Source organism: Pseudorca crassidens, chromosome 3 (genome assembly GCF_039906515.1).
Source record: "Pseudorca crassidens isolate mPseCra1 chromosome 3, mPseCra1.hap1, whole genome shotgun sequence".
Lineage (NCBI taxonomy): Eukaryota > Metazoa > Chordata > Mammalia > Artiodactyla > Delphinidae > Pseudorca > Pseudorca crassidens.
The window spans coordinates 78,663,221-78,678,760 of record NC_090298.1 but is presented as its reverse complement, the minus strand read 5'-3'; the positions used below and the strand labels follow the sequence as shown (position 1 = coordinate 78,678,760).

At 38.9% G+C, this 15,540-nt stretch overlaps 1 protein-coding gene across 5 annotated transcripts in view; it reads left to right on the top strand.

The window, feature by feature from the left end:
* The first annotated feature begins 70 nt into the window (after positions 1 to 70).
* Positions 71 to 15,540, top strand: part of LIX1 (limb and CNS expressed 1) — a 48,845-nt gene continuing 33,375 nt past the window's right edge. For 2 of the 5 annotated variants that reach the window (XM_067731312.1, XM_067731308.1), the window contains exons 1-3: positions 71 to 1,392; positions 2,139 to 2,197; positions 6,840 to 6,928. Coding sequence is in view for 1 of the 5 variants with exons in the window: in XM_067731307.1 (XP_067587408.1) it covers positions 1,311 to 1,392 (82 nt within the window). In the remaining 4 variants the exon portion in view is untranslated. The remainder of the gene's footprint in view (positions 1,393 to 2,138; positions 2,198 to 6,839; positions 6,929 to 15,540) is intronic. The other 3 variants (XM_067731311.1, XM_067731310.1, XM_067731307.1) reach the window with 2 other exon arrangements.

The window sequence follows — 15,540 nt, the reverse complement described above, 5'->3', positions numbered from 1 at the left end:
TGGGCATTTTACTAGGTGATGGTCATTATAATAGGAATTACTATTACAGCCTCATTCCTTCTGTTTCCTTTTATTAATTAAGCCCACCGCTTCTACCAACTAGCCGAAGAAGCTGATCACATGGAAAACATTTTATATAGTCTTTAAAGAACCGGTTTCAGTTAATCATATAGTACAACATAATTATGGAATCTGAGTATTAGAAAGAATATTGGAAAGCGATCTCCTGTGCCTACCCTGGAAAAATATTTTAAATAAAAGTGAGGAAGTCCTCAACAAGCCATCAACAACTAACATAGGTTACAGCCACTAAAATCAGTTCTTTTATATCTGGTTTAAATCCTTATTACTGCAGTAGAATTCTATGACATGTCTCCTGTGGAAGGACTATTTAACATTGTTGTGAGTAGTGTAGGACATCGGTAGAAAAAGCAGCTTTGTTTTCTTCAGATATTTTCATAACCACCTATATTCTTTGAAAAATATATTTTTACTTCTCCTGAAATTTTTAATATAAAAAGTTATCCTGAAAGGAAATGAAAGGAAGTGAATGATATCAGAATTCATTAAAGTCAATCTTGGGAACGATTTGCCTCGAAGGATAAAGAAGGAAACAAATGTTCCCAAGCAAGTCAAAACACAGACTATGAGATTTTATTTGCCACTGCCCATCAAAAGTGACTATAATTTGGGTGGGTGAAAAAATTAAACACTTGGCTCCCAAAGAGATGTTCCTGGATGCAGATACAATACATGATCTGGTGCCTGGCTACATCCACAATCTTTACAGCACTTCTTTACCGAGAAGAATTTAGATTATACTGATTCTGAGCTGGAAGTCCTGAGCTGGAAACTCCTTTGCTACTAAGGAAACTTTCTTGAGAAATAACCTTCTTGCTTCTATATACCTGAAGTCAGCACATTAGAAGATGAGTGACCAAAAGAAATATGTAAGTCAGAAAGCTGCACACCATTCAGGCAAAATCTGGTTGGAGAGGAAAGCTGTTCCCATGGTTAGTGAGCTTCCCCAGCTAGCCTGTAGGTGGGTGTGTTTAACAGAAGGAAGCAATGGGAACCCGCCTGTCAGCCAGCCTTTTGAGCTAATTAGCTCAGCATACAACAAAGATAAGTGAGCGTGGGAGGAGGGCCCCCTGAGGGGTCTTTAGATTCTGGGAAATGTCTGATTGGCAGATGTTAAAAGAGATTCTTTGGTAATCCTGTGCATCAATGAGCTGCACAAATTCAGACCAGGACTGCAAGAATTCAGGCATGAGGACACTGTGCAGCAGGCTCGCACAGGCAGACCCAAGATGGACAGAACCTTGGAATCCTTGAGACACATCATTGCCCAAGTCTTGCCTCACAGAGACCCGGCTCTAGTCTTCAAAGACTGTAAGTACTGAAGGGAAAAACGTTTTTTGACTTTTTTAGAAAATAGTCCTAAATGTCTAGTCACATCCTATTTAAGTATGTTTTCTCCTAAATCTCTGTAGTCGTGTGCTGTGGTCTAAGTGGTATTTAACTTGTTCCTGACTTCAGACAGAATAATTTCATTTCACCTACGGGTATCAGTCGCTGGGATATTTTGTCAGTGATACATCTTGTTAACCGTTTAGAAGTCTGTCTTAAAATCTAAGATTCGCCTAAGACTTAATGAACTTTTCCAGATGATTTTTAAATAAATAAGACTGATTGGTACTAGAATTAAAACTAAAAATAACTTGAAAATGATAATAAATTATATCTCTTTTTTAACCTGTTTAATCCTCCATACCATATATGAGTTATGTTTAAAAAGTATTGTGTTTGAAATTTTTTGTTGCAAACAAATTAATAAATCATCACTGAGCTCTTAAATTTTGATAACAAATTATAACACTTTAGTTTAAAAGGCCAGTAAAATGAGATGTCTTCCCACTTCTGCAACAACGCCCTCCCCCTCCCCCCCAAAAAAATCTAAACAGCTATGGCAAAGTTATTTCAAAATCTTTTTTTAATGGTTATGAAAAATAATTCAATCAAGATTTCCAATTCTAGCAATACTATTAGACCATTTATCATGTAACTTTGTTTCTGGAACCAATTTGATTTCCTGCTGCTGCAAAACAGACTATCTTCACCTTGTATCTTATCTACAGTGGGTTTCATATTACAAAGGGCTTCTGAAACAGAACTTTGCTATGGAACTGCCCAAAAGGTAAAATGCATATGGATTTTTTTTTTTTACTTCAATAAGTTACAGCTTTCTTCTTTGTGAATCTCGTATGTCTGTCTCCATCAAAACATCAATGGTTTGTATTTTTGCTTTCTGATTGCTGAATAATGTTCGTTTCCAGATGTCCTTTTATTTTATATTTCTCATATGTGTGATGAAGAGAAAGAAATGTTAGGCAATTTTATTCTATAAAATGTTCTTCTTAGAAATTAAATTGTAACCCATTTGCCCACTAAGGCATAAAGTGAAAGCCTGCTCTTTCTTTCTTTTTTCTTTCCTCCTTTTTTCTCTTCCTTTCTTTATTTTGCTTTCTTACTCCTTTTACTCTTTCTCTTGCTTTCTTAGTTTCTTGCTTTCTTTTAAATATTGTCTTCAAGCATGTGTCAATAGCTATGTTAGAACTAATAAAAATCACTCCCTCCCCCAGACTAGCCTGGAGTCTATTCAGGTTTGGCATGTTTTTTTAAGTGAAAAGGGGAGGAAAGAATGCCTCTCTCCTACAATAGCACTGCATTCACTAGTGAAGGGTAAAAAGGATCTTGACCTGCCTAAGACTTTGGATGAACTGTAGAGGACCAGGGATCATGTGGTAAGGGTTTGGATAGTAGAAACAGTAAAAGGAAATAGAGGTGAAATTTTTCACTGAGTTCATTGTGAATTTAAGAAATTTAATCTGAAATTATATGGCCCACTTTTTGAGCTGAAATAAATCCCAGCAATTGTTTAGTTTACCAGAGAGAATAAAACAGAAAAGGATTAAAATAAAACATACGTTAGGTTCCATCATCCAGGCCTTTGTGGGAACTCTTTTATATGGAAAAGCAAAAAAGTGTCCTGTTTTATATACTTCATTCCTTAATATAGAACTTAAATTTCATCAGATAGCATTGCCTGCTTACCCTAGAATGGGCTGCCACTCTGCAACTGCTTGCATGGCTTAATAGGTGTGAATTTTAACTTCTGAGCCTCTCCCTTCAGGTGTTTCTAATCTGAAAAATGACTAAATGAAAGTAAGCCAAAATGGCAGATTTCTGTGCCAGGGGTTTTTATGATATCCAAACATCCAACCACTCACCATCCTCATGGAATAAATGGGAACAGTTTCACTTACTTTCTGGGGCAGACATCACAAGTCTGCCTAGGGCCTATGCCCTGCCTCAGCAACCTACCATGCATGTGCCAGGGTTTAGCACATGGACTCATTTTCTTTGGCACACCCATAAGTTGCTGCCACCACAATCCTGCTTTACACAGCCTGTAAAAAGCTGCTATCAACCTTGAATAGCAGGTTCTAAGCAGCCTCCCTTCCTCCTAGTCACTCTTGGCTCCTTTTCCCCCACCCCAGGCCCGTCTCTTTTTGCCAGAAGGAAAGAGCTAAGCACTTGAACACATCACTGTCAATTCCTTAAGAAAAATTGCTACCTTGCTTTCCTACAAGATGAAAAGCCAATTCAACAATGCTTAAAACCGTGCACAGTTGAACAAAGGAGCATAAAAAAATAATAATAATATTCTAAAAGTGTTTTTCTAAATTTCTCTTCAATGATGCAAAGGCAGTTTTTTTCTCTTTATTCTTCAGAAACATATAATACAAGGAATGTAAACGATCATTTGATTAATTTGTTGCCCTCCCTTGGCTTTTGATTTGTTTAAAAACAAGCAATAGTAAATTGAATTTTCTCTTCAAGTTGGTCAGGAAAAGTACCCAGAGAGTTTTCTGGTCTGAGACCGATGCACATGGGGATAGTTACATTCATTTAAGGAAATAAAATATGAATGTTTTTCTCAGCCAAGGAGGCCCTCCAAGTGGCATTTTGTAATGTATTAAACCTCTCATTTGTTTTAGACAGGTGTTCATCTGGCAAAAGTTGTAATTTGTTTTTTATTTTCTTTCCTGAAAGGAAATAAATTTCATGACATTTTTTCCCTTTTTCTCTATTTTGCGTTTCAAATGAAAAATAACGGAAAGAAATTTTAAATGAGGTGGGCTCTCAGTTTGTAATTTGCTCATCTAAGCTGACACTGGACTGTTCTTCACTACCTAAATGTCTCCATTTTGTAACAGGTATCTCTGGGAGTCTCTACCACCAGACAGAATCTCTTTGTAGAGAAATTAAGGCATATATCCATGTTGCCCTTCATTCTTGGCTTTGTGCAACATCCAGTTTCTTTTCATGTGTCATGTGTCACAATCAAAGATGAGCTATCCTGAAAGCAGCCCTTGTCAGCTCTTTTGAGAGTTTGTGTGTGAGCTTACTATCTGTTTGCCCCTGTTTAACAATTTCTCACATGCTTTCCCAAAGGAAATCACCGCCCCATGATTTCAAGATGTCTGCACTTTCAGATCCTACTCTGAGCGTTAACCCTTCAAATTACAAGAGCATAATATGCTTATCTGCCATCTTCGGATCCTTCTTCATGCATTAATAGTAATGCTAAGATGTCAGTCCTCATCATGTGATTAAGGCACTATGCTAAGAAGGTTTACTCTTCACAGCAAGCCAATAACATAGGTACTATTGATTTATAGGTGAGAGAACTGAGGCTTGTGGAGGTTAAGGTGACTTGCCCAAGGCCACACCTAATAAAATGACAGAGCCAGGATTCAAATTCTATCTTCCAACCTCTCACCTTTAGCCACTGCAAGACATTGCCTCTCAGAGGTGTTACATTACCATGTCATTTGTGCTGTCACGGCAGTATCTGTTAGGAAAACAGAGGTGGAACTGAAATGGACTCTTCTGGGTGTATGGAGAGAGCTCATTAAATAGGCATATCTGAACAGGAGTGTAACAGGAGAGTAATAAGGGAAGGGCATTTTTGAGGAGAGAGAACAGTTTGTCCAAAGGCAGATCAGGCAATACAGGAACAATGCATCAGGGGAGGTGGAGACAAGGCTGAGAAGGCAGGTGGAGACAAGGCTGAGAAGGCAGGTGGAGTCACGCTCAAGTGTAAGCAGCAGGGGTCCATTAGAGTTAGCAGTGATCGTAGATTAGTTCTGGAAGTGTATGGCCTCATGTTGTATTGGGGAAAAGATTATATTGACATCTGCTACAAGTATACTTCCTGATACTAAGCTGGAGAGAATTGCAGATTTTTCACAGTCAGAATCCTTTTGCCCATTCAGGCAAGATGCAATACATGCCTATAGGGAGAAACCACTTTCACTAAATAAAGGCCAAAATCAAGGCAAACTTTTCAGATAGTTAAAAACTATCTTAGCTGTCATTAAAGCCATGAGAACATGTTGGTTTCTAGCACTGATTTATAAAGTGAAGTGTTAGATTTCACTGTTTCCCAAAATTTTATAATGAAAAAATACGGTGGAACATTTAACTAAACATTGCACAATTAGAAGAAAAATTTCTCACATATTTGAAGTGCATTAACTCTCCCATTTGAGGAGACATTTTCTGCATGAAAGGTTGTATTTATACCAGTTAGGTGAATACTTCAAAAAGTACATTTTTACCCTTTGGAAAAATTGGACCATACTATAGAGCTATTAAAAACATCTCAGTAATCATGAATCTGGCTGTATGGAATGCAAGAGAGGAAAAATTCTCAGGAGTCAAGTATTTTCCCCATCCCATGCTTTTTAGAGTAGTTATCTAAAATCTATAAATTTGATGATACATTTATGGTTTTTGCATTTCACATAAAGGAATGGAGTAGGATGTGAGGGATGAAGGCACTTGTGCAATAAAATTCCTACACGTATTGCATTGCATTCCACCACAGAAAGTGTGCTGGAAAGAGCATGGTTAAAAAACAAAAAACAGGGACTTCCCTGATGGTGCAGTGATTAAGAATCCACCTGCCAATGGTGGGGACATGGATCCGATCCCTGGTCCGGGAAGATCCCACATGCCACAGAGCAACGAAGCCCATGTGCCACAACTACTGAGCCCATGTGCCACAACTACTGAAGCCCGCGCGCCTAGAGTCCGTGCTCCACAACGAGAAGCCACAGCAATGATGAAGCCCACGCACCACAAGGAAGAGTAGCCCCCGCTCTCCGCAACTAGAGAAAGCCCGTGTGCAGCAATGAAAGACCCAATGCAGCCAAAAATAAATAAATAAATTTATTTTTTAAAGTGAAGTATTGTTATAAAAAAACCCAAAAAACAAAAAACTCCACTGCTTGCTAGCTCATTTTGGATTAATGATGGCATCTTAATTACAATAATTTGAACTCTGATAATTTTAGCATCTAAACTGTGGATGTCCATTCTACTGAAAAAGCCTACTCAAAAGCTAGTTTTACTTTATCTATTACAGGACACAACTATTTTTATTTGAATTTATACTAAAAGAAAAATGCAGATTTCATTTCAGCTATCTGTGGCATAAGCACTGTTCTCCTTTTTTCAGTAAAGATACATTTGGCAGAGTTTAAATACTGAAAGTCTTAGTGCCAGAGGAAAATTTTTCAAAATGGAAAAAAAGAAGTGGCTTCTTGATCACTTAATGGCCATATCTGTCTTAATACATTTATTTCTTAATATATAAATAAGATTTAACAAATCAAAATAAAATATGAGTGACACCCATCCTGTGATCAAATCTGGTGCCTCTTCATGGTCTGCTGTCTCATCTCACCATAGGCTTTTTTTTTTAACAGTTAAGATTTGTTAGCCTGAACTCAACTTTAACAACTTCTGAAACTCATGTGTTAAGTTACAGCCCATAATAGGATACAGCTGCACAAGGGTGAGTTTCTAAGTTATGATTTTTCTGTTTAAATGATACGGTTTTACTGATTATGTGCTACAGATTGATTTAAGAAATGTAAGACAACTTTAGAAGCCTTTCATAAAAGAATCTTCTTTATTTAATACATTTCATATTGGTGTTTTAACCCTAAAGGCTCTTATTTCTTTTCTTCCATGTTCAAATGCTCATATAAGTTTAGTCTGTCAAGGCAGTTTTAAAAATCCTATTTTAAAAGAAAAAGGAAAGAAAAAAGAATCCTACTGAAAGTTTAATAATGACAAAATAGGCAATTATTACACTCCCTGTAGTTTTCTACATTCTCTCTCTGCTGTCCTTAGAATACTGTTTGAATTATGGTGTTGCTTTTTTTTTTTTTTCCTACTAGGATGATAATCAGTTGGTCCCTATTTTGATCTCATCCCATTAATGCAGTTGTGGGAACCCATCATCTAGTCACCACCCCTTTCACACTTATGGGCTGTATAGTGTAGTTTACATTTTTCTCATGTGCCTCTGTACTATGAGTTATAGTTTTGCTGGCATGTTTTTGTCCACACCTAACTTGGAAGTCCCAGGAGGGCAAAGCCATACCTTGCACTTCTATGTAACCCCCAAGGTGTCTCCCACAAGGCCAGGCACCTAGCAGGTGCACAACAGACTTTTCTGGTGGCTGATTTATTTTCTCCCTCACAAAAAGGGGGAAGATTTTTCCCATTGTCAAGTGAAATATGATGAAATAAATGGTACTGGGACTTTCTAAACCATCATCCATTGACACCTTAATCACAGCCTAATTGCATGCAGGGTTAAGCTGACAGCCCCATGAAACAGGAGGCAGCATGGAAGAAGGATGGGCTGTGAAAATAAACACAGCCACCTCAGGCAACTTCCCCAGAACACTGCCTCAGGTTGGCCTTGGTAGAGCAGCCCAAATTATCCCATATACCACACTGGCAGTGACTCAGATTGCCAGTCCTTATATTCATCCTCAGGGTCTACCCTCAACTCTGGGTCACACAACTCTGTGTGCACCAAGCTCTTTAGGGCCAAACTCTGTCCGTGCCTTGTACATAAACCCTAGTTGGATAGCTGTGGCAGGGTCATGGAGAGCTTTCTTATAATGACTCTACCCGGGGAAGGTATGTTACATGCCTAAAGCCACATTTGCACAGATTTGACCATTCTAACTAAACAGAACTGGTCAGCAAAGTAACAGTGTTTGATTTTTTTGTTTGTTTTTTGTTATCTTGGATCCTTGGTTATCTAAAGTCAACAGTCCTACAAAGTCTCTGAAATATAGTGCAGTGTCAGTGCCCAATGGCACATGGGAAAGATATCAATATATACTTCCTAATTGGTTAAGTGGATTACATGAGGTTTTTAGTCTATGTAGCTTTTGTGATTGGATGACATCATTTGAACCATGGTGCACAGATAAAGCACATTTGGGAGCTCAGGCCTGCTACTGCTGCTGCTGTTCAATTGTGATATATTTAATGACCTTTTATTTTAATGTCTTTGTGATTCCCTCTTGTTCCTTGATATTCTCTCCCCTCTGCCTTCTTAAAAAATTACCTTGTACATCCAAAGATATTTTTTTTCCAAAGATATATTTTTTAAAGTGTTATTTAAATTTCTCCCCAAATGACTTATAGTTCAGCAATTTAAAATTCTAAAGGTGAAAATTAAACCAAAACGAACGATGTACTTTTTTGCATATTATAGAGAATCTCCCAAGAGGTTAATTTTGTAAAAAAAAAAAAAAAAACGACCCAAAGAATCTTAATTCCCTCAGAGAAAGTGTTCAGGGTAGAGAATGGGGACCAGACCAGAAGAAAAGAAAAAGCAAACAAAAGAAACACAACCAGCTTCCCAGCTGCTGAAGGAGCTAGGCATTGACTCTGGAGCGTTACTAAAAGAAAATAATGCTGGGAACAAAGCAAGACTCTTAGCTGTCTCAGCTCTGTTGTGTGGCTGTGGCTACCTTTGAAAGAGTATCTACAGAAAAGAAGAAGGGGCCCAAGATTCCTACATATTGTACATGACACACAAGCTGTGTCAGCAAGATTCCATTAGCCTGGTCAAAACTTGTCAAAGCCTGAGGATGGTTATAAATGTTTACACAGCTGGCTCTGTTGGTCAGTGTCCTGGAGTTAGCCAAGCCAAGCACAAGACCCACAGGTACCCCATTTTGCATGAATGGTAAATTGGCATCATGCCTTGAGCTGGCTCCTTAAATTATCTGGGGGCCCTTTTCCTGTTTCTCCTCAACAAATCTAGGGAATCACATTGACAAAAACAAGTTGTACATGATTGAATTGCTAGAATAGAAAATACTAATTAACTTTATTTTAAAATATCACCTGCTAAGGGTAATTAAAAGATTATATTAAAATATTGCATAACAAAAAAATCCATCTGTTTTGAGGCAGAGAATCGATTTGAAAATATGTTTAGCATCTTGAAAGCCTCTTAATGGTTTATCCTTAAATGGTAGCCTTTCCAGTTTGTCTTTAATTGTTTTTGGCAAGGGAAATTTTGCCCAGCTAGAATTTTTTTCTCATGTAAGGCATAAAGAAATTGCTTCTTTTTTTCTGATAGATTCATAACATAACATTCATAACATACTTTTAAGACCCCTTATTACTGACAATGACTGTCTTCCCGGCAGGACTTACCTGGTATTAGGTAATTGAACTGGGCAATGAACTATAATGTTTCTACTTTCCTGAAGCACAATCAGTCATTAACATTGATTTCAAATAAGAGTTAGCCCCTCTCTGTAGTTTTTGCTAAGAGCAGTTCTATTGCCATTAGCATTTATTAGAAAGTGAAAAATTGGGACAGACATCCATGTCTCCAGATTTTGAGACATGTAGCATTTCATCTATTTATTTTCTGTCCATTATGAAGCTTTGACTTTAAGAGTGAATGATATTAAAAGAGCTTTCTTTTTTCCATCTCTGAACTCTTCACATATTTTGGAAATAAATTAAAAAGCACAATGTGTCCAATTAGGAATTTTCAGATTTGAGAATATTTTTAGAATGTTTAATGACGTGGTTTCCAATACAAGAACAGTCAGTCTCAAAGATGCAACATGCAAGCATATAATCATGCCTTTTCCTTTCTTCCTTCACCTTCTCTAACCACAAATAATAGCTAACACTCTAGTGCTTACTATGTGTGAAGCTCTATTCTGAGCATTTTCCATTTTAAGCTTTACAGCAACCCTGTAATGTAAGTACTATATTTTACAGATAGAACAGGAGCACTAGGTAGGTTTCTTACAGCGGTAAAGACAGGATTCAAACCCAGGCATTCTGGCTTCAGAGTCCATGCTTTTAACTACGTAAGGAAACTGCTGCCTGTTGATAAAATGTGGAGATAGAAGATGCAGTACACGTTTTATTGTGTTCAAACCAAAGCCCCTATAATCCATGGGGCATTTACATCCTCTCCATCTCAGAGTTCCCATATGAAAACATATATCATGTGTCCCTATTAGCATCTTCATCGTGTCCAATCTATGAAAATGACAAGCTCTGAGTTTTTAGGATAAAGGCCCTCTGAGTGGCTTCATGCTCCTTCCAGACTACAAAAGGAGCATTCTCTTGCTTGCTGCATCTCCTACTCACTCCTCATAGAGATTTTCTGCCCAAGCTCCTCCCAGAGAGACATTCTTCCTGGGCTCACCCAGATGCATAAGAGCAACTGCACATTCTCTCCAAGTATTTGTGCCCTTGTTCTTCATGAATGGAGCCACTACAGACAGCTCATCACCTCAGGCAAAGACAAAGGACAAGGAACTCTGTGTTCCTGCCTTTCTCTCCCACTTGGGTAAAGCTGAGGCACCAGAACAATAGGATCAATTTCCAATTATTAAAAGAAACAAACTCCCCTTACCCTGTCTCTTATCAAATTGTACCCCCTTCCTAATGGCACCCTTCCCTATTGCTCCCACACATAATTCCACAGCTGAGGCATTACTGTTTTTCTTACTCTTTTTGTCAAATGCCACTCTCACTCCTTTGAGAGCACAGTTTCTATCCCTTCCCCCATCCCAGTGTAAATCTCATTTTTCTGAGGTGGCTCAGATTAGGCCCTCCTCCTATGCATATTTTTATTCTTTAATTAATTTATTTATGTGTTTTTGGCTGCGTTGGGTCTTCGTTGCTGCGCGCGGGCTTTTTCTAGTTGCGGTGGGTGGGGGCTACTCTTCCTTGTGGTGCATGAGCTCCCCTCATTGCGGTGGCTTCTCTTGTTGCGGAGCAGATTCTAGGCACGCGGGCTTCAGTAGTTGTGGCTCGTGGGCTCAGTAGTTGCAGTGTGCCGGCTCTAGGGTGCACAGGCTTCAGTAGTTGTGGCACAGGTTTAGTAGTTGTGGCTTGCAGGCTCTGGAGTGCAGGCTCAGTAGCTGTGGCGCACGGGCTTAGTTCCTCTGCAGCATGTGAGATCTTCTTGGACCAGGGATCGAACCCATGTCCCCTGCATTGGCAGGCGGATTATTAACCACTGCACCACCAGGGAAGTCCCCCTACGCTTGTTTTTTTTCTGACCTTTTCAGTTCACATTTATCTACTTTTCCCCTCGAATCTGTTTAATTATTGTGCCATAAATTTTAAAGTTTTAAATATTACCTTAAAATCATTTCTGTTCTACAATGTAGCAGTCTAGTATTTTGTTAACAAATTATATTATGAATTCATTATTTCTGCAATCATATTGTAAGCCTTTATGAACAGAGGCCTATTTTGACTGCTTTGTTGTTTTTTTTTTTTTTACTCTATACCATCAAAGACAGGGTTACCAGATACACCAGTGCCTCATTGCTGGTTAATTGTGGTGTTCTGTTACACAATTCCTGATCTCAGAGACTACTTTCAAATCCTTTTCAACACAGTGCTCCAGGCAGTCAACATAAATGGATTAGAATTGACACTCTGAGACAAAAGTACTTACCATTCCTGTTCAGGATTTCCCTAAGTCCTAGTTATCATGAAGGTAAAGCCCCAGCTGGCAAGCAGCTAGCAATCACATGTTTACTCTGCCCAGGCTTCATCTTTCTGCACCTCCTCAGCCATCTCCATCTGAGCCATGGCTGCCACCACCACATCCATGCTGTGTGGGTACCATGGTGGTTCATATAAGAAACCTCCTATCTAGAAGGAAGTCTTGATCTCTCCATGAATCGTAGTACCTTCACCTATCTTCTGTATGTTCATTCAGTTGCACAGTACAGATATGTAGTTTTCTTAGATTTCAAATGAATTCAACAACTGCTTCTAGATGAATAGCCCTGTGCTAGATACCAAGGAGGCTACAGAGGGGAATGAACTAGAGTCCCTGCCCTCTAGAATCAGTCAGCTGTGAGGCAAATAACATAATACTGTACTCTATAAGATGAATTGTTATCACAAGGCATTTCATTCCTCTGGCCAGAAGTAAGTCCAGCCAAGTCTGACTTGATAAATTTAGCCTGGAGCACCACATCTATTTTATTACATGGCTTATAGGACATTAAGTGGTAAGACATAGGGCCACTAATGGAATAAGAGCACAGAAAAGTACATTCATATGGGCTAGAACCAGTGGGCAAGGCGTGATGGAGGACGTGGCCTTTCCTCTGAACTATGAGAATAAATTGGATGGATAGAAGGGAGGGGCAGAAACAATACTCAGGATAGGAAGGAGAACTTGAACCAAAACACAGGGGAAAAATATGCAGTATATGTTCCAGGACAAGTAAAGACACTGCATTTGCTGAAGCTGATTGAGAATTTCTGCTAGAAAGGGTCAAAGGTTGGATGGTCAAAGTGTTCCACATTGTCGGATGTCTTCATTGGTAAACTGCCTTCTGTGAAGTTTGATGCTGAACTTTATAATCAGAGAGAAAGCTTGAGGAAGGAGAAAATGAAAACCTCATTTATGAAAGACTTGCTTGGGGATCTAGTTACCACTCTGAAAACTGTCCTATTCAGATTTTAAAACACAGTGATGAAAAAAGTATCCACACTAATGTCTATAAACTGCATAGCAAATTGTCGTCTTGTTGATGTGAAAATTTTCAAAATTGCTGAAGAGATTTGTCTCAGTCAGCTTGGGCTGCTGTAACAAAATACCATAGACTGGGTAGCCTAAACAACAGAAATTTATTTCTCACATGTCTGGTGGCTGGAAACTCCAAGATCAAATTGCTGGCACACTCAGTACTTTGGAGAGAGCCCTCTTCCTGGTTTGCAAATGGCTGCCTCCTCACAAGGGAGAGAGAGGAAGCTGTGGTATCTCTGTTCTTATAAGGACACCAATCCCATCATGGGGCTCTACCTCATAATCTCATCTAAACCTGACTATCTCCCTAAGTCCCCACTTTCTAATACCATCATATTAGGGGTTAGGGCTTCAACATATGAATTTGTGAGAGACACAGATGTTTAGTCCATAACAGGGTCTATTACATGTGTCTGAGAAAACAATTTGGAGCAATGGAATTCATTAAGAAGTTTGATGTGCAAAGTCAATTCAGAGGTTAAATTGCTTTCTTTACTCTCAGATGTTATGAACTGATAGAAATCACAAAAAGGAACTGGATTTCATGCTGTTGTTCCTAGGATCTCCCCAACAATTCTCTCTCCTTCCACTTCCTCCCATACCCCCAGCCTCAGCCATTTGACATTCTATTTCTTTCTTTTTTTTTTTTTAAACATCTTTATTGGAGTGTAACTGCTTTACAGTGGTGTGTTAATTTCTGCTTTATAGCAAAGTGAATCAGCTATACATATACCCCCATATCTCCTCCCTCTTGTGTCTCCCTCCCACCCTCCGTATCCCACCCCTCTAGGTGGTCACAAAGCACTGAGCTGATCTTCCTGTGCTATGCAGCTGCTTCCCACTAGCTAATTATTTTACATTTGGTAGTATATATAAGTCCATGCCACTCTCTCACTTCATCCCAGCCTACCCTTCCCCCACCCATGTCCTCAAGTCCATTCTCTACGTCTGCGTCTTTATTCCTGTCCAGCCCCTAGGTTCTTCAGAACCTTTTTTTTTTTTTTTTAGATTCCATATATTTGTGTTAGCATACAGTATTTGTTTTTCTCTTTCTGACTTACTTCACTCTGTATGACAGACTCTAAGTCGTCCACCTCACTACAAATAACTCAATTTCGTTTCTTTTTATGGCCGAGTAATATTCCATCGTATATATGTGCCACATCTTCTTTATCCATTCATCTGTCGATGGACACTTAGGTTGCTTCCATGTCCTGGCTATTGTAAATAGAGCTGCAGTGAACATTGTGGTACATGACTCTTTTTGAATTATGGTTTTCTCAGGGTATATGCCCAGTAGTGGGATTGCTGGGTCGTATGGTAGTTCTATTTTTAGTTTTTTAAGGAACCTCCATACTGTTCTCCATAGTAGCTGTATTAATTTACATTCCCACCAACAGTGTAAGAGGGTTCCCTTTTCTCCACACCCTCTCCAGCATTTATTGTTTGTAGATTTTTTGATGATGGCCATTCTGACTGGTGTGAGGTGATACCTCATTGTAGTTTTGAGTTGCATTTCTCTAATGATTAGTGATGTTGAGCATTCTTTCATGTGTTTGTTGGACATTCTATTTCTTTATAGTAATTTTACCAGTTAAACATCAGTTACCTTGACAAAGGCAAGACCAATAGATGACCTGTAGTATTAAACCCTGAAGTCAGAGAGTTGCTCAGCTTGGCTCCAGCATCAGCCAAGTTGTTATTCATCTGCATTCTCTGGGTCTCCAGCTGAGGATTCACTACCTCTCTCCTGTCTGGTGTCCAGATTCACTATGGATGACCAATTTATCTTGTCATGGCTGTGGATAAAGCCCTTTTCCTTTAGTGTCCATTCAGACAAAGTAGAAACTCTTTAGAAAGAATTTCACTAAACTTTGGGAGAAATAATGCATAGCCACAAACGATGTATTCCAGACGATAGCTTCCTGATCCTGAGGTGGAAGGCACAGTCAGACAGAGAAACTTGACCTTGACTTTTGTTCATGCCCCTCTTCAAAGGAAGCCTGTTCCAAAGCCCTCCTCGGTCTTTTGTCATTTCCTCTTGTTCCTCTTGTGGTCTCTCCTTTAGCCATTATTCCTTGAAAGAAGGGACTGGAATGGGAGGCCTAATCACAACCACCCTCTGAAGCCCACAGCTGGTGGGTATTTACAACATTGTTTTAAACCAGAGCAAAGTGTTAGCTGAAGATTAATCAGGATACCTGTTCACATGACACAGACTGCTCATTCACTGTGACAGTTCCAAGCTAGAAAGTGTCATATCACTTGTATGAAAAAAATACAGATATTAACCCTTTGCTTTGTTTGACTGCCAAAAACAAGTATCAGAAAAATGGCCCATAGAAAATGGTAGGTGAAGTAATTCTTGTGCAGAGCCTCCTACACCTTTCCTACCAACAGCCTCACAAAGGCAACACATCTTCCATACCTTTCATGACATTCAAATATTCAGTTAACCTTTATTCTTCTTCTAAAATGCTTCTAATAGATGTAGACATGCATGAAAACAACTTAAATTCCATTATAATTAGGAGTGGCTCAGGATGAGCAAAGAGCTA